The sequence below is a fragment of the Anolis sagrei genome, chromosome 4, assembly GCF_037176765.1.
Source record: "Anolis sagrei isolate rAnoSag1 chromosome 4, rAnoSag1.mat, whole genome shotgun sequence".
Lineage (NCBI taxonomy): Eukaryota > Metazoa > Chordata > Lepidosauria > Squamata > Dactyloidae > Anolis > Anolis sagrei.
The window spans coordinates 221,485,773-221,506,083 of record NC_090024.1 but is presented as its reverse complement, the minus strand read 5'-3'; the positions used below and the strand labels follow the sequence as shown (position 1 = coordinate 221,506,083).

Genomic DNA, 20,311 nt, shown 5'->3' with positions numbered 1-20,311 from the left:
AGTTGTTGGTTGAAAGACCCACAAGTCAACCCTTCGCTAGATAGGTTTAAAGAAAGAATCTTGCCAGAAACCCTGGAGAGGAATGCTCCCATCTCACTCAAAAATAATAATAAAAAACAGACAAAGCAGGGATGGGCATGTTTTGGAAACAATGGATTGTACAACATCATGTTGTCTTTCAGCATCCATGGTCACCATTTGGGGTGAATGGAATTGATGTTGCCTTACTCTTGGTTGCCTTCAGGACCTTTCAGTGGTGGGAAGTTAGACTTCAAAGTTGAGGCTTCCAAAACAACATTCCAAGGCATAACTTTCTTCCAAAAATGAGCAGATGTCTGAAATTTGGAGGGGGACACCTCATCAGATTCTACACACAACTCTGTCAGCTGGTTTTAGCCTGAACCCCATGTAACTCCTACTGCAGTGTGAGATGAACCAATGTCTGTGTAGATAGCAGCATCCTTTGTTCTAGACCAGGCATGGCCAAACGTTCTAACTTGGGGGCCGCATGGTGGGTTGGACCAGGGTGGGCAGTCCAAGAGGGAGTGGGTTCTCCTGAAGCTCACCCTCCTGCCCTTTCCTCTCCTTTCTCTTCTCTTTCGGAGGCAGAAAGTGAAGGAAAGGCAAGAAACATTTGGATCCCAAAGTATATCCATTAGACCCCATATTGCCTACTCCTGATATAGAATCCTAGAATCCTAGAGCTATAACAGATGTTGAAGGGCTATTCAGTCCAACCCCCTGCCCTGCAAGAAGGCACAACCAAAGCACTCCCAATAGACAGCCTCTGCGGAAAAACCTCCAGAGAAAGAGGTTCTGCCACATTCCCAGGCAACCTATGCCACTCTCCAGGAAGTTCTTCCTAATCTTTTCAGTCAAATCTCTTTCCCTGCTATTTGAAACTATTGCTCCCTTGTGCTCTGGTCTCTAGAGCAGCAGAAAGTCAGTTTATTCCCCTCCTCCTCAATGGGACACCCTTTTAAATATTGAAACATGGTTCTTATATTCCCTCTTTACCTTCTCTTCTCCCAGCTAAACATTCCCCAGGTGGAAAGGAGGAAGGAAAAAGAGAAGAAAGGGAGGAAGAGAAGGAGGGAAGGGTGGAAGGGAATGGAGGGAGAGAGGGAAGGGAGAGAGGGAAAAGAGAAGAGAGGAAAGACAAAGGGGAAGGAAGGAAAGAAGAAGGAAGGAAGGAGAAAGAGAGAGGGAAGGGGGAGGAAAGAGGGAAGGAAGGAGGGGGGAAGGAGAAAGGAAAGAGAGAAGGAAGGAAGGATTGGATGGTGTGAGATAAGAGGGCCTGAGAAAAGAGCCCACGGGGCTGCATCCAGCCCCAGACCTGGGTTTGCCCATACCTGTTCTAGACCTGGTCATAGTGGTAAAGGGCATGGGACTATAGCAGCTAGTCACAAAACTAACAGCATTCGAGAAAGAGAATTAAGAAACACAATGCACACAATCCCGACCATCTGCCTTTCTAGGGACTTGTCTGTTTCAGCCTCCCAAAAGCAGCAGGGGAAATTAATCAGTGTCAGTCCTGTCTTCTTCCTGGAGATGCTTAATGATGCACTGGAAAAGGGATCACTGCTGTCAGAGAGAAAAGGAACTGATAGTCCCTCGGCAAAAATAACTTGTAAAATGAAGGGATCAACCTGTGTGTCTGGTCTGGCAAAGGTGCTGGCCTTCAAGACACAGTTGCACATCTCTGGAGCTAATATACATAAAGCAGGAACCTGCCTAATGGGGTGCAGGAAACGTGCAATAGACAGGCCACAAGAAGAATTATGTAAGTGCAGATATGCTCTCAATGCAATGCCAAAATGCCGTTCAGAAGTGCCAATAGTTGTGGCCTAAATAGCTCTCCCTTGTAGGCCAAGAATAACTCCGGTTTGGGTTTGCATTGCTTTTGCTACTAGTGGTGCCAAGTTGGATCATGAACACATTGTAATTGTTAGCAGGAAATAGTGGTCACGATGCAGAAATCTCCTGGAGAATGTCTGGATTCCTCCCCTTGAGCTGCTATTCCCCTTTGGCCACCTTCTTGGCTACTGGTGACCTAAGTTATTGTTTTGTCCTTTGCTATCCATCCAGTCTTTAGCAATCATTTGGATGTTGTGAGTCAGCCTGGTAATAGCTTTGCAGTCCCAGCTCATGCTTTTCTGATGACAATGTACGCCAAAGTCAGTGTTAACAAAAGGCATCCTTCTCCAGGGACTTTCTTCAGCAGAAGGTGAATATTAGACACTGTCTGCCCCCGTATTACAAGAAAAAAAGAGAAAGGCCAACCTTGTCCTGCAAAATCTCAGTTGTACAAGATTTAATACTTACTGAACACTGCCTATAGTTCCCATCTTATTAGGTGGGCTGCTAATCCTCCGTCCATTAATTGTGTGATAAGCCTGTTGATGAATATTGGCAGGGATTCTTGGCTTTGCCCCATCCATGCCATAGCTCTCAGTGGTAGAAGTTCGATAATGTACATGTTGAAGTTCGGTCTCTTTGACTGATGCACCTTAAGAGTGATGCATTTTGAAGTTTGTAGGCTGTAGGATCATAGAGTTATAGAATCATTGGGTTGGAAGAGACCTCATGGGCCATTCAGTCTAATCCCCTGCCAAGAAGCAGGAAAATCACATTCAGAGCACACCCAACAGATGGCCATCCAGCCTCTGCTTAAAAGCCTCCAAAGAAGGAGACTCCACCACACTCTGGAGCAGAGAGTTCCACTGCTGAACAACCATCACAGTCAGGAAGTTCTTCCTAATATTCAGGTAGAATCTCATTTCCTGAAGTTTGAAGTCATTGTTCCAGATCTCAAACAATACTTCTTTTCAAACACTGAGAGGAACTGGGTGAATGTGCTTATGAGCCACCTTCCCAGGGATCAGTGTTATGCACTGGTTACAACAGCCTTTTTCAACCTTTTAACCCTGGAGGGGTCCTTGAAATAATTTTCAGATCTCACGGAAACCCTGCTTTAAGATTATATAGATACAGCTGTATTAAAAGGTTGTTTTTCTCAATTATGATCTCTCACAGAACCTTTAGCAACCACGCTAGGAATTCTAGGTTTCCAAGGACCCCAGGTTGAGGAAGCCTAATTTAGGCTGAATCTACACTGCCATATAAAATCCAGATTATCTGCTTTGGATTATATGGTAGTGTAGACTCACAGAATCCAATTCACCCCAGTTAATCTGTTTTGATTATCTGGATTATGTGGCAGTGTAGATCCAGCCTTGGAGTCTTGATTTGAAACTATGATTCATCTATGAGGCTCACTAGGGTCTTCATTGCACTAAGAATTAAGCTGCACCGAACCCCAAAGGGGAGATGGAATGGGATATAAATACAGTTGAACTGACTTGACTAAGTTGAAACCTGGACTCATGTTGAATCCACTACTGTCCATCTCCACAACACACAGCGATACCCAGTGCTTTGCACTACAAATCGTCAAGAGGAAAGGAAAACAGAACATATAGATCTAAGTGATTTGCACTCAGTTCTGATATGCATGTGGTTTAGGAGTGATGGGCTGTTGCTGCTGAAGATCTGGCAGAGGATAATATTGCTAAAGCAGCCTTTCCACATCCCTAGCCTGTTACTGTTATCATAATATTTAATTTGCAAGCTAATCTATCAGGAAGTCATTCCAATCGCCCCAAACCTGCCCTTGGATTAATCAGGACCTCCTTTGTGGTTATATAGGGAAACTCTTTTTAAATGAAATTAGCATGACTTAATAGAAAAGGAAAATCCTGGGCATTAAATTTTAATTACCACTGTTGTCTCAACTATGTTCAAACAAAAGAACAGCTTGTCCCTGCAGCTTCTGCTGGATTTTACATAATCTTCACGATGTTCCTTGTCCTGTTTGTTTTGCACACATAATATATTATTGTATAAAACAGATCTATAGGAGGAAAGTTGCCAGGAAAAAATAATTTGAACATCACTGATTTCAAACTGTTAAGATGGGTCTTAATTGAAAATCTCCCATTCTCTCAAGTGAAGATTAGAATTTGTGGCCCAAATCATTCACAAGCAAAGCTATTCTGATTAGAATAACTTCTAACTATCACTAACATTAATTGAAAAATACTCAGTGAATGCTTAAAGATAATAGTAGGCTCTTTGAAGTCTTATTTTATTTTTGCTCTGGGACGGTGGTGGTGATGGGAATGATGGCATTGCTCACCCAAAACCAGTGTTTTCCCTTGCCTTGAAATTTCCCTTTATCCCCAAATTTCTATCATTGCAGAGAGCAAAGTAGTGAAAATTATTCATATCAGAATTTTTGTATCTGGTACATTTACTTTTTCTTTGGTCAGTTTGGCTGTCTCTTTTCTTTGGATGCCTAGACTGTCTTTCCAAATGGCCAATCAAAGTTTTAAGTTACCATGATACACTTTGAGACTGGAACAAAATTTCATGGAGAAGCATAGTTTTTATGTGGGCAGTATTTCCATTTTATGCCTGTTGCTATATTCTCATTCCGGCCCACAGAAAATAAGGAAATGCATTGCTGAAATGTGATCCAAGATTCAGCGAATTCGGAAAGTTCTGTAGGATTTTTTTTTCTTGTCAGGAGCGACTTGAGAAACTGCAAGTTGCTTCTGGTGTAAGAGAATTGGCCGTCTGCAAGGAGCAATCTCAGGGGACACCAGGATGTTTTGATGTTTTACCATCCTTTGTGGGAGGCTTCTCTCATGTTCCCACATGGGGAGCCAGAGCTGACAGAGGGAGCTCATCCACGCTCTCCCCGGATTTGAACCTGCAACCTGTCGGTCTTTAGTCCTGCTGGCACAAGGGTTTAATCCACTGCACCACTGTTAAATTCTTCTATGTATTACCAGTAACAGCATCTATCTGTGAAATAGGATGTCTTACAAGGAAGATATGAAGGGTTTTTTTTTAAGAGTGGTAAGATCATGCCCAGTGGCAGGAATGCAGGATATATGGTCATCCATGTGTTATTGGACTGCTATTCCCATCATCATTAGCCACTGTCTTTGGCTGCATCTGTAGTGTACAATTAATGCAGTTTGACAACATTTGAACTGCCATGGCTCAATGCTATGGAACCACGAGACTCATAGTTTTATAAGCCTTTTAGCCTTCTCAGCCAAAGAGTGCTGGTGCCCCATCAAATTACAAATCCCTGGATTCAATAGCACTCAGTCATGGCCATAAAATGGTATCAAACTGAATTAATTCTATAGTAGATGGAGCCCCCAGTGGTGCAGCGGGTTAAACCACTGAGCTGCTGAACTTGCTGATTGAAAGGTTGGCGGTTCGGTTGGCAGTGGGGTGAGCTCCCACTATTAGCCCCAGCTTCTGCCAACCTAGCAGTTCGAAAACATGCAAATGTGAATAGATCAATAGGTACTGATTTGACGGGAAGGTAACGACGCTCCACGCAGTCATGCTGGCCACATCACCTTGGAGGCATCTATTGACAACACTAGTTCTTCAGCTTAGAAATAGAGATAAGCACCAACCCCAGTCAGACATGACTAGACTTCATGTCCAGGGGAAACCTTTACCTTTATATGTACTCAATGATGGCTTAGGCTGATAGAAGTTCAGCTCCAGAAACATCAAGAGAACCATTCATTCATTTCTGCCTACTGCCAAAATAAACATTGTAATTCCCAACAACCAGAAGAACAACAATGTTGCACTGTAAACAAATCAATGTATTGTGTCATTCATACTTTTATGTTTGTGAAGAGTGAGAAAATGTGACACTATGTACAAATATTTCTGAATCATGCACTGACCCTTTGTGACTTTCAGTTGTTTTTGTTCCCAGGTGTAGTGTCTCTCTTTGGAAACTCTCTCCTCTTGCTGGTAGCATATCGGAAGAGAACCATCTTAAAACCTGCTGAATTCTTTATTGTGAATCTCGCCATCAGTGATGTGGGCATGACTGTGATCCTCTTTCCACTGGCCACATCATCCTTCTTTGCACACAGGTAACTGGATTCATTCATCCACAACTCACATCTTCATGAATTCATTCTTTCCCAAGTTCACCGAGGCTGGTTAAGAGTTAGGCCTGATGGTCCTTGCAGTCCTTTCTCAAAATACTATGATGTAAAATGCGGCTTCTCTTGGCTCCCATCCAGGGAATATTCCCTCTTTTCTGTAGCATCAGCAGTTTTACAGCATCAGTTCAACCTGGATTTTGCAAGAATCTTCCATTCTTTTGTTGCCAACTTTGTTTTCTTTAGAAACAACAGATTGGATTGGGTTGCTGCTTTAGGGCAAAGAAATAGGGATTATCTTCATTTTCTCTAATTTCTTCATCCAAACATACTAATAGCCATGAAGAGGAAAATATAAGAACTTAAGCTCTCTTCCCTTCTACAGTTAATACGAGCTATGTGTGGTGGGGCAAGTTTGCATTGAGGCTGCAAGGCACAGATGAACATTAAACTATCTTCCCCACATCACAGTCTCAGTGCAAATTGTATCCTCCCACAACTTCCTATATATCTAGACTATATATGTTTCTATAAGCAACATATATAGTGTGGTTCAGCCTTGGAACTGATGTACAGGACCACTCTGCTCCTCACAACTGAGTCCTTTCCATTCTAGAGCTTTGAAGGCTCACTTTGTTTCTTAAATACAAGCCAGTAGCCTTGCTAACTTGATAATTCTGAGAATTGCAATTCATAAGCATTTTTTTTATACAGAGATTTAATAATTGTCTGTGGGAAGCAGCTCATCTGAATAATGTGCCATGAAAAAGAGATCTATATCTAACTAGTACTCCATGATCTCCATACCTAGAACTCTTCTGTAAAGCTTGGAAAAGGAGACTGAGAGATGAGTTGATAGTTAAATGTAAATATCTCAAGGAATTTCATATAGAAAAAAAGATCAAACTTATTTTCAGTTCCTCCAGGTATCAAGGCATGAGCCAGAGGATTCAAAATACTGGAAAAGATATCCCATGTAAACATTAGAAAGACATTTTTTTTGCTTATTCAGTGGTGGAATAGACTAGCTAGAGGTGGCCTGGACTCTCCAAATCTCTACACAAAGGCTGGGTGGATATTAGAGCTGTGCAAATTTTTCGTTAGTTGCTGTAAGTCAAATCAAATTCGTTAAATTCGTACTTACACTGCAATATCCAACTTAAGAATTGAAACTTACCCAATACTTTTTCGTTTGAATTTTGTAAACCTTGGAAGCCTCCCAAAGTCAGTTTCAGTTGCTTGTTCAGTGCAAGCAAGCCAAGCAAAGTCAAAAAGACTGCAATTCCTCTTTAAATTAATGCCCTCTCCCCATTAGGAGAGGAAAGCAGCAGAGAGAAAGCAGAGTTCACTAGGAAATAGACTGAGAAAGTACAGGATTATGGGAAATGTAGTTTGGGAAAGCAAGGAGCCCTATGCCAGAGGATTCAAAAAGACCCTGCTCTAAACTACATTTCCCAGAAATCTGCTTGCATCAGAAAACCCCAATAAGGATAGGGGAGAGCTATTTTCTCTCCGTAGCAGCAGCCGGCCAGAGTTCAAATAAATAGTTGAATCTGCAAAGAAGAGGACTGACTGATACTTCTAGTAAGTAAATCTCTGTGCTGGGCTGGGAAGAAATCCCTAAATGGAAGTTCTATTGGTTAATATGGGAGACATTCAATGAGATAGCTGTTGTGGCTTTTTAAAAGCATTTTTGTCAAAATGTATGAAAGTTGGGGAGAATGATCCCCTGTTATTTTGTGTCATTGTATAGAAAATTCAAGGAGTTTGGTCTTGTGTGGTTTTTAAAAAAAGGAAAAGTTGTTTATAAAAGTTTTGGAAATTCCCAAAAAAATCATTGGGTAAGTAAAACGTTTTGAAACTTTAAAAACGTATTTTTATTAGTGATGTTAGACTGCATCAGATCTACAGGGTAGCTGGATCCCGAGTTTCTTCTTGTGTCTCTTATGGAGCACACACAGATCTTGTTCTTTAGATGATTTTGGACTGACGACTATGCAAATGATAGCTTGGACCAATGATGTTGAATCATCCTCTCAGTGCTATGCCGGCGACAGAATGCCTCCTTAGGAAGTTCATTTATTTTCCCTGGTTATCTCTCCCTTCCAGGTGGCTGTTTAGCCATGCCATGTGCACCTTTTATGCCTTCTGCGGAGTTCTCTTTGGCCTGTGCAGTCTCACCAGCCTAACAGCATTGAGCGCCGTTTGCTGCATGAAGGTCTGTTATCCGGCATATGGTAGGTCCTGTGAATTGGTGCAAGTAAAAATCCGCTTTCTCATCCTAAATATTCCTATTCTCTTTTGCTTTTTCTCCCTCCCTCCCCCACCCTTTCCATCCCAGAGTCTGCCAATTCTTTCACAGGGTGAGGAAAGTCATGAATCTCTTAGCAACATCTCTCTTAGGAGGATTTTCCATTAGGGAACCTATTTATCAAGTGTTTGAAATTGCAGTAATTAGCACCAAAAAATTGCAGCTACCCATTTTCCCTTTTCATTTGCATATGTAGATTAATCACCAGCTTGTGTGCTGTTTTGTGTCCAGTCTCCAAGTCCTGAGATATATTATTGTGTTGGTGAGGGGGTATTTTTCTCCTCTGCCAGTCACTGGTGCATTTTTTGTCTCTTTCCGGCATTGAAATAATTTGGAAGCTTTTGCTTCATTAAGAGCAAAGGAAATAAGCACTTGTGATAAAGAAAATATTAAATCAAATTGAAATCAAATCATAACTGAATGTTGTAATGGCAGGACCATAAAAGCTGCAATTTTCAAGAATCTTCCTTTAAGGGTCACTTTGTTGAACCCCTTTTAAATGAAAGGCATGGATAAGGAATACAAAAGGGCCAGAACTGACCATTGAGGGAACCTCTCTGGGCATGTGCAGGTACAGCCGTACCAGGAGCTCCAATTTTGTTTGCTTTGCATCTAATGTTTGTTGTAGTCCTAAGTTTCAGGGACTCTGCAGATAGGTGGCTTCTTTTGGCTGTAATCATAGGGCAAGCCACCTGTCAATTATCGTTAGGTTCCCTGGTCCCGCCCTCTTTTTGGGTTTTGGAGGGAATAGGAGCCATTTTGGGTCCAGTCCACACAGAGAAGCCTTTCATACAAGATATAAACCAAGAGCTCCTGTAGAAAACTTCATCTTCTACAGCTTGGGCGGGGAGAAAAGGCTCTACGGCTTGGCCGGGAGATATACAGCCTCACAGTTCCTTTGCTGAGGGAATCCAGTCCCACAGCACTTCAGCCAGCCATCATGGAAACCTGAATTCCTTTTCCCCTGGAAGTCTACAAAGCTCTGCTTGGTAAGGGTCACTCGCGGAAGCCAGAAGCAGTTGGTACCGGGTGCAGGGGCTCCACGCCAACAGAGGCAAAGACAGACTGCCCAGATTAGAAGTTAAGGATTTCCCCATTAGCTAAAATACAGTTTATGAAGATAGTGCCTGTCCCCTATGGACAAGATTGAGAGAGAGAACTAATAGACTATCAAGAAAGCCTTAAAGTACCTGTTTGTTTTCAATAATAAAGAACTTTGTTGAACCTTTAAGCAATCTAAAGACTCTGTTTTAAGGAAATCCAAAGGTCTTTAATCTGAGGCAGCCCCGGCGTTCCGTTGGGCACACAGAATTTATGTCATGTCTACAGTCTTATGCACAGGCCCAGCGTGCGACAGCACACGGCACATAATTGCCAGTATCAAGCATATAAAATAGCATATGAATCATGCCAACCAGATTTGGGAAGTTTATTTATTTATCGTATCCAAAGCAAACCAAGGGTACAGTTGTAATGTATTTAAAAAACACAAAGTTTTTAAAAAAACCTTGGCATTATACTAAATGTCCTTTGACCAGTAGCTGGCCACTAGGAGTGACTCTGGTGTTGCTATAAGAAGGTCCTGCATTGTGCATGTGGCAGGGCTCAGGTTGCATTGCAGTAGGTGGTCAGTGGTTTGCTCTTCTTCACACTCGCATGTTGTGGACTCCACTTTGTAGCCCCATTTCTTAAGGTTGGCTCTGCATCTTGTGGTGCCAGAGCGCAGCCTGTTTAGTTCCTTCCAAGTTGCCCAGTCTTCTCTGTGCCCAGGGAGGAATATTTCATTTGGTATCAGCCATGGTTTGAGGTTCTGGGTCTTAGCCTGCTACTGTTGGACTCTCACTTGCTGAGGTGTTCCTGCGAGTATCTCTGTAGATTTTAGAAAACTACTTCTTGATTTAAGACATTTGTGTGCCGGCTGGTATCCAAACAGAGGATGGGCCAGAGGTATCACTGCCTTGGTCCTTTCACTATTGGCTACTACTTTCTGGCAGATGTGAGGTGGTGCAATACTGGATAAACAGTATAATTTCTCCAGTGGTGTGGTGTGTAGACATTCTGTGATAATGGGGCATGTCTCATTAAGAGCCACATCCACTGTTTTAAGGGTAGTGATATATGTTCCCCACTGGGCATGTGAGCAGGGGCGGCTCAACCCATTACGCAAAGTAAGCATTTGCAGTATATTTGATTTTGCCCAGGGGCACTCTTGAGGCGCTCTTGGGGGAAAATAGATCTTGCCATATGCGAGTTGTAGTTACTGGGATGTATAGTTCACCTACAATCAAAGAGCATTCTGAACTCCACCAATGATGGAATTGAACCAAATATGGCACACAGAACTCCCACAATGAACAGAAAATATATATCCGTGATTTGTTTTGGGGGGGGGGGGGATACTGTTTGCTTACCATTGAAAATTACCTAGGGTCACCTTTGCGTGTGAGGGATATTAAAGAAGCCTCCTCACAGGATTGCAACACATTTGGGTGTCACCTGGGCAAACGTCTTTGTATACGGCTGATTCTCTCACACCAGAAGCAACTTGCAACATTTGAGAAGCAATAAGTTACAAATAATAGGTTAGTTGTGTAGGCCTTTCCTGCAGGATCTATGTTTTTCAGAGTTACATTATAGCTCAACCCTAGTTAGAAATAATATCACTTCTTTTATACTGTGCACCTTCTGTTTTTGCTATGTTTTGGTTCTAGGACATCCTGTGGATACGAAATTTGTGGATGTTCAAGTCCCATTATAAACAATGATGTGCCAAAATGGTGCCTCTTATATAAACAGACAAAATCATATTCTAGCCATGGATGGTTGATTCCATGGGTACAGAATGCCAGCTGGTGTACAACTGCAATCCTCCAGTCCTTCTGCAGGACTCACGGTTCTTTATTGAGGCAAGCAAACTAAGGAGAATGCATGTTGTTCTCTAGCACAAATTGATTGAAACAGAAATATAATCCAAATAAAGGAGACTGACTTGATTTGATGACAAACTCCACTAGCCCTCCAATAAATTTCTTTGGCATCAAGCCGGAATGAATAGCATCAATCCTAAGTATATAGATTTTGGTGCATTGACATCCATCTTGTGTGCTAAGTATGATACACTGCTTATTTATCCTCAGTAATGTCTAGCAATGTACTTCAGTAGCAAGAATGGGGAACCTGGGCAGATTGCAAGAACTTGTGCTTTCTATAGAGTTTAAATTAAAGGGATGATGTGCCTTAATATGAATAATCGCAAAACTGAAAAAACTGTAGCTTTGCCCCTATTTGGAAACAAACACCAGTATCATCTAGGGTTGCCAGAATGTGTTACGAAACCCTGATGTTGAGTGGCAACTTTGTACAGGTGAATATTCAAGAGTATATGCAACCAAATGTACAACTAGATGGAAACTGAGCATGTAACTGAAATTGTTGTTGTTGCTGTTGTGTGCTTTCAAGTAATTTCTGACTTATGGCCACCCTGACGTGAAGCTATCACAAGTGTTGTCTTTGCAATATTTGTTCAGAGGAGGTTTACCTTTGCTTTTCTCTGAGGCTGAAAGAATGTAACTTGCCTAGGTCACCCAGTGGGTTTCTATAGCTGAGTACGTATTTGGATTTTTCAGAGTATGTTTTCCTTTCCTTACCTCTGAGACAGAGAGTGTGACTTGTTCAAAGTTACCCATTGGGCCCAGAAGGAATTAAAATTCTCTTCTTCCTGTACTAATGGAAACCTGTCCTCATTTCCATATCTATGGGTCCTTCCACACAGCCCTATAGCCCAGAATATCAAAGCGGAAAATCCCACAATATCTGCTTTGAACTGGGATATCTGGGTCCACACTCAGATAATGTGGGATTTTCTGCCTTGATATTCTGGAATATAGGGCTGTGTGGAAGGGGCCTCTGACTAACATATTAGTGCAAAAGCAAGTCACTACAAATGCAAAGTTATTTTTTTTTTTTGACAACATAAGGTTAAGGTTAAGGTTTTCCCCTGACATAAGTCCAGTTGTGTCTGACTCTGGGGGTTGATGCTCATCTCCATTTCTAAGCTGAAGAGCCAGCATTGTCCATAGACACCTCCAACATCATTTGGCCAGCATGACTGCATGGAGTGCCGTTACCTTCCTGCCAGAGCAGTACCTCTTAATCTAATCACATTTGAATGTTTTCGAACTGCTAGATTGGCAGAAGCTGGGGTTGACAGCAAAAGTTCACGCTGCTCCTTGGATTCAAACCTGCAACCTTTCGGTCAACAAGTTTGGCAACTCAGCGGTTTAACCCACTGCGCCACTGGGGGCTCCTTTTGACAACATAAAATGGTCTTATCCAGTGTATTCACCTGACAGTGCAGTTGCACACGTGAGACTATTATGCATACAGCAGCACATTAAATTGGAGTAGCATGGCAAAACACATTGCCTCTATGTCTTTGCTTGCTGTAGTGTCACAAGGGGTTGTCTGTTATGTGAGTTGGCCATTGAGCCACATATTTCATGCCGTATTGGTTCTGGAGTTGCATAACACAACTCCACTGGTGATGCTTATGCTACACTGAAGTTATGTAGTGTCCTGGCCCCTGTCTGTTCCAAAGGTGAGCTAGATAAAGATTTTAATAAATATTGGAGGAAGCCCCTAGAATGCTTGCAGCCTCCTATTTGCAAGTGATCCATCTCCTTGTTCTCCTGTTCCAACCCAGTCCCGTCCAAAAGAAAGTGTTTAGAAAAAGCAAGATTCCCATCTAGATTAAATACAAATGCTAAGTGCATATAGGAACAAACTCATTTGCCGAAGAAATAGGCAGACTCTTACAAAAGGCAACTTACATAGCCTTATGCAACCAATTGACATTTATTTTTAAATGTACATTGGGCCAAGCTACGCAGCCAATGTGAAGCTTAGGGGACAATGCTTGGTAGCTGTGTGAATAACTGAAGAAGGTGGAAGGAAAGATAAAGACTAACACCAGCTATTAAATGGCAGCCAACAAACCACCTCTCCTCCCTCTGCAAAGTCAGTTACTGTTTTCTGATGAGGTGGAATACAGTTTCCGTGGTCTCACCAGCTTATCTTTTCTCTAATGCACTTTTGCGTTTCCCCACCAGGCAATAACTAATCTCAGTGTATCTTTAATTGCTTAGTTTCAAAGAAATGTTATCCCTACATATGTCTGAAGACTTAGGTTGGATTTTTTTTTAATTAAGCCTTTAGAAGATCAGAGCATTTAGGATTTAAGCGGTAGAGGAAGGAAAAGCAAAGAAATTCTGGCTTGTCTAGTACAAACTGACTTTTATGACAGAAATACTGATAAAAAAAAGGTTTGATTTGATTTTACATTAAAGCGCCACTCTTCTGCTCTTTTACATCTCTATGTTTAGAATCCTTCTTCTGACTTTTTTAAAAAGGTATCCCCTCCTCCCAAACCTACAGAAGTAACCTTGAAACAAAATAGGAATAAGAAGAAAGGCTAAACATTATTTTTAGGCAGAAGGAGAAGGGAAAAAGAAAAGACAATGTTTCACATGGTGTCCATTCGGATTGATCAAAATGACAGCTTGAATGGACCTCCAGGACAACCTGAAACAGCTCAATGTGGCCCTCCAACTCTTGGCACATGGCTATTGCTAGTTTAGAGGCTGCCATGGAAGTATTCAGCTGTGCCCTGTACTGAATAGGTCTGGATTAACAAATATGGCTTTGGAGCAGTGATTCTCAACTTTCCTGATGCTGCGACCCCTTAATACAGTTCCTCATGTTGTGGTGACCCCCAACCATAAAATTATTTTCGTTGCTACTTCACAACTGTAATTTTGCTACCGTTATGAATCATAATGTAAATATCTGATATGCAGGATATATTCTCATTCACTGGACCAAATTTGGCACAAATGCCCAATATGCCCAAACTTGAATACTGGTGGAGTTGGGGGGGGGGGGGGATTTGATTTTTGTCATTTGTGAGTTGTAGTTGCTGAGATTTATAGTTAACCTACAATCAAACAGCATTCTGAACCCCACCATCAATGGAATTGAACTGGACTTGGCACACAGAACTCCCATGTCCAACAGAAAATACTGGGAGGATTTGGTGGGCATTGACCTTGAGTTTTGGAGTTGTAGTTCACCTACATCCAGAGAGCACTGTGGACTCAAACAATGATGGATCTGGACCAAACTTGGTACGGATACTCAATATGCTCAACATATTCAATACTCAACATGCCCAAAAGTGAACACTGGTGGTGTTGGAGGAAAATAGACCTTGACCTTTGGGAGTTGTAGTTGCTGGGATTTATAGTTCACTTACAGTCAAAGAGCATTCTGAACCCCCACCAACAATAGAATTGGGCCAAACTTCCCACACAGAACCCCCATGGCCAATAGAATATACTGTGTTTTCTGACACCCCCTCAGACTCCCCCAGGGGTCATGACCCCCCTCTCCAGGGGTCCTGCCCCCCAGGTTGAGAAATGCTGCTTTGGAGGCATAGAGATAGCTTCCTAAAATGGCAACATCTTTCTAATTTCTCCTTCCTTGGGTATTTACCCTCTGGACTTCAAAGTAGATTACATAAATGGGTCTAAAACCAATGCAGGTTTTGCAATGGTAATATACCTGTTATCAATTGGAGAGAAAGCTTTCCAGATCCCTGCTGTTCCTGTCTAGTAAAAGAGGAAAGCAAAAGTGAATTTGTCAACCAGGTTGCTGATGAATCCACACACCAGCAGGGCTCCAAGTGAGTCATTTACCATGGCTTATCATTTACCCAATGAGCGGTGTATCAGAGGCAAAGAAGACAACATTTTCTTCATTAGAGGGGCACCATCAATATGCTGTATGTTCCTTTGTAAAGCGAGCATCGAGGCATCCATATGACCACTCATCTTGAAGCAAATGGAAGTTACTCTTGCATACTGAGAAGAAAATCCAGCCCTTACCGCTGAAGCTTTCTATCAGGCCTGACATTAAAGGTAATGTGCTGAAAAGGCTTCTGAAAATATTTGCCAGTGCAGGCCCTGCGTGTGCGTGTAAATATGCAGTTTCGTGCTCAAAGGGCTATTTGTCAGAGCGTTTACTGCAGCTTTCGTTGAAGGCAAGGAAGGAGAGCAGGCATGCAAATACTGCTTCTCTCTCCCACCTCCTCCCCACAACTTTTCTTTGAAAAAGGTCATTCAGAGACAATATAAATCTCAAGACCGAAAATGTAAATCTTTTCCTTTGGTGGAGGGCTAGTTATTGTTTCCTGAGATGAATTCTCTAAAGAGCAAAATCTGAAAATAGTACGTTATTCCAAATCATGTCAATGACGGAAAATGGGAAGGTGGAAACAGCTCCTAAGAGGATAAGTCTGGCAATGTCCCCATCCACCTTCAAAGAAATGAACACACAAGGGCTAGCATTGTTTTAGTGACATGGACATGTCTAAGTTGTGTTATGCATATGGAGCAAAATATTTGCCAGATCTGAACAGATGTATTCTGCTGACAGCAGTGGAAATGGAGTTATGTAGTCTGTAACTTTGTGCACTGTGATTTGCATTGCTCATTACAAGATTATGCATGGCAATGACTAATTGGCACATGTTACACATTGTTGCTATTCTACATAAGAGTTATAGAGTACTGGCATTATGTATCTTGGCATGCAAATATTTGTGCTATGCTAAAGAGATGTGACAGCCAATGTTGTGTTGACTTACATAAGTTGACACAAGAACCACAGATATTAGCTATGGGGTGAGACGTTAGTTAAGACAATGCCTAGAACTGGCTTAGTTGGACTTCACTTGGCCAGTTCTCAAAACACTGGGGCAGGAGGGTTCACACTACAGACTAAGAAAGGGAAGCCTCAAATTTGGGACGCATCCACACTGAAGTTTGATACCACTTTAACTGTCACATTACAGTGCAGTTGTAGTTGGTGAGACACCAGCAAACTCCATGATTCCATAGCTTAGAGCCATGACAGTTAAATTAGTGCCAAACTGCACTAATAATACAGTGCAAATGTATCCTCAGTCTTATTCCACTATAGCTCAACCCCTGAGATTATCCAGATTTGGACCCACAATTCACAGCAATCCTTGGTAATATAGTCAGTGATGAGGGATTCTGAGTCTAAAAAATCTGGAAGGCCATAATTGTCTAGCCTGGTATAGATCCTCAACCTGAGATTTATGACTTCTTCACACACAATTTTTGCCACATTTCTGAACACTTAAGAAACGGTAACGTAGAGCCCATCAGATGATGCATAGTCATTACATGGGTTTCAAGTCAGTCCTTGTTTTCTAAGTGTTCATTAAACCACTGATTCAGAAGTTGAAAGTTAAGCAACTTTATTTTGGTTTTCCCGCATAGAGACAGGTAAAATTGGCAAATATCATGTGAGATGGGAATCAATATGATGACATGTGGGCGCTGCAGAAATGGCCAGTAATGCTCCTTTTCTTCCTCCAGTAACACAAAGCACCACGGAGTAAGGGTCAGTAATTTATTGTGTTCTTTCCATTTCCTCAACTGAGCAATTTTGTAAATACGCTAATTTGCAATTCTTGCCTTCCCCTTTTTCACAGGAAAGGTATCCCAATGTAGCTTGTGTTCCAAAAGTGAAAAGAATTTTTTTCATTGGGAGATGGGGTTCCATTTTTGACATGTTTATGCTATTTTTAAGATTGAATGTTTATCAGTGTTTCCTTAAATCTAGCCAAACTTCTATATTTTTAAACATAATAGGTGGGAAGGGAAATATACTGCAAAATTATTTAAGAACAATCTAATAAAACTGGGTTGCTGGAACAAGCATCCGGAACATGGCCATACAGCCCAGAAAACTCACAGCAACCCAGTGATTCAGGCCATAAAAGCCTTCAACAACATAATCTAATAAAACCTTTTAAAAAGAAATGGAGAAGGGACAGTGGGAGGACAGATATCTCTCTCGTGTGATGGTACAGCAAGCAGATAATTTCTAAAGAAAGCAGAACGGTGGAAACATGTGATGGTGGTAGGATAAACATTTGTTTAATTTCACAATGGGGCATCCCGAAGTGCCACGTCAAAACTACAATCCTTCAAGTCTGTCTGATTCAAGTGGCCATGTGGGATGCTTTATGGAATGCAGTCCTCTGCTTGAAGGAGTGGTGGATTACTGCCTTCAGTTGGAAGGTGTCCATTGTTTGAAGTCCTGTCTGGTCCATGCCTGGTTTAAACTAAGAAGGCAAATCGGACAGCACATGAACAGTAATCTGATTCTGAACAGGCACATGTGTTCCACTGGTCACATTCTCTCCCTCTTCGCTAACAGATGCAAATTTAGTTCTTTCAAAATTTGTATGTGTTAGCATATAAAAGAACTTACTAGGAAGAATTATGCAATTTTTTGACCTCTTCTGTCCTCTTTTGAGGGGGGTTGCATTTCATCTCTTTCATAGGGTGGCATCCTGTTTGTGACACCTGCAGGTGCTATTTGTGCTTTGCATGTAGATTTTTTTAAAAATGATGTGAAATAGTCATAGCCAGGTGATGGTGGCAACGCATCAGATGGGAGAAAGGATGGCAACGCACGTTGCCCCACTGCCCTTGCCCCCATCATAGAATAATCTTTCCTCCCCATGGTGGAGGAGGAAGCACATTTTGATGCTTTGTGTCATCTGATGGAGGTTGCCAGGCCCTATCCAAGTCCTGGCTAAAAGTGGCAAAACGGGACTATTTTGCCCCATGTGAAGAGGTCCTTGAACATGCACAAGAGCACATAAAGCAGAATGACACACTTAATCATCAGTCCTCCAACATTTACTGTGGCTACACCTCTGAAAAATAAAAGTTGTAGTTGTGCTATAGCCCTCTGTATTGATAGATGCAACTATCTATGGCTAGTAATTGTTAGATAGATAGATGGATAGATAGATAGATAGATAGATAGATAGATAGATAGATAGATAGATTCAAAAAAATCCAAAAATATGATTTTGCCTTTTTATATACTTGAATTTGCTCTCATGAGCAAATGCACAGAGATGTAGTACATTGGAAATTCAAGTGTATCAGCAAAAGCTGTGTTGCTGTTCACATGGGTTTCAAATGAGACATTTGCCAGGCTCAAGGAATGACTCACCGGGCACAATGTTGCTGGCCTTTCATCTTTATCGGCCCTGCTCAAAATGTGTTGCCAACCAAGCTGATATGCTATGAGCTTTATCTGTCACTAAGGATTCCCAGATGCCAGCTGAAACTCCATCCTGTGAAGATGTAATTTTATGTAAAGCTGTCTCGGGATAGAGGAATGGGTCTCCTCTAATCCATGCAGGATCCAGTGGATGCTCTGTCCCCTCCTTGGACCTCCACCCACTCTTTTCCTGTCCACTAACATTCCATTTTCTGTTCTTGAATTGGAAGGAGAGTAACTGCTTTGGGAGATGGTGATCGGCCACCCACCAATAACTGGAGAGATGCTGAGCTTCCCAGTTAGGGCTCTCAATTAGATTATCTTTCCAATTAGATTTTTTAATGAGAAAACAATACAGATTGGGGAATTGGGGAGGGGGCCGAATTGATATAATAGGATTTCCAACTTATTTACATTCTCCACTGAGGGAAGATAACAAGGGTGGGAAGGCATGGCCGTTTTATCTCTAGTCCAAGATTGGTGATAAACAGGAGTCTTCTCCAAGCAGTAAAAAATCACAGATTTCTGTGCCTCTTTCTCATTTAATTATTTTAACAGTTTTACTTGTTTAATGGACTTGTTTCAATAATTGTATGTTTGATTCTATTTTAATATTTATATGTTGTAGTTTTTTAAAAGTGCATTGTTTTTAAGGCTGTGAGCCACTTTGGGCCTCATTCAAGAGAGAAAAGTGGGATGATGGTGATGGTTTACCTGGAATAATTATAAGTATGATTTACCTTGAAAAATGAATGCCTGGTACAGGGCTAGGTGGAACACATAGTCTAAATCAGTGCTTTCCAACCTGTGGTCCATGGACCATCAGTGATCCACAAGAACTAAAATATGGTCCGCCACCTCATCATTACTACACCATTGCAACAAAAGCGACTGGTCTCGCAAAACCCTCTTGTAGTGCCAAGGCTTATTAAATATGGTTTTCTGTGGGTTTCTGTCATGGAAGCAACCCTCGTTTAGGATATGGGGAGGTGGGGGGAAAGGGAATAACCAGTGAAAACGGGGGGAATGGTTTTCCTTCTTCAACTCCTCCTCTCCCTAAATGGGTAGCCTTCCCTCTCTAATGCCCCCTTGTGGCCTTCGCCTGGATAATAGAAGGGTACCAGGAGTTGTAGTCACATTTCCAAGTTTCAAACATTCATGGAATATCAGGGGTATTACTGTTTCCCTGAAGCCAGCATACATAATCATTCTGTTTAGGTGTTTAACATCAGGATTGAAGAACTTGTTCCAACTGCACAAAGAAGCCGTGAAAGAAAAATATTTTTTTAAACAATTTGTTCAAAGGTTTGCTTTGATATTTTCAGAACCATTAACAAAGCAAACAGTGAACAAAAACAATATAAAATGATACAGGATTCTACTTGTAATATCTCAAAAGATGTTATTTTATGCTTCATCAATGAATAAATAGGAGGAAGTTAACTCTGAATGACAGAGTTTTCTACTTTTGGCACTTCTCTTCGGGTGTGTAATGTGTTACCCTCTTGGTTCTTACCCATTATGATCTGTCCATGCCTTCAAAAGATTGCAGAGGCTCTAACATCTCACCCTCTGGTAATACAAAAATCTTCTCTACAAAATTCTTCCATTCCTAACATTAGTCATAAAAGCTGTTGAAATGCATTGGACCTGAATGTACAGGCAGTCCCCAAGTTATGAGTCAGATAGGTTTTGTAGGTTTGTTCTTAAGTTGAATTTGTTTGTAAGTTGGAACAGGTCCATTTTTAAGTGCATCTCCAGCCATATATGGATCAGGACCACCACACACGAGTAGGAAAGACTGAAATGTTTCTTTATGACCTAATCTTCATTGCCAGTC

The 20,311-nt window shown here is 41.6% G+C and overlaps 1 protein-coding gene across 1 annotated transcript in view; it reads left to right on the top strand.

Moving 5' to 3' along the window:
- The window catches only part of LOC132773145 (opsin-5-like), an 89,462-nt gene that overhangs the window by 60,156 nt on the left and 8,995 nt on the right, over positions 1-20,311 (top strand). The window contains exons 3-4 of the mRNA XM_060772130.2: positions 5,816-5,978; positions 8,100-8,227. Of these exons, the coding sequence (XP_060628113.2) occupies positions 5,816-5,978; positions 8,100-8,227 (291 nt within the window). The remainder of the gene's footprint in view (positions 1-5,815; positions 5,979-8,099; positions 8,228-20,311) is intronic.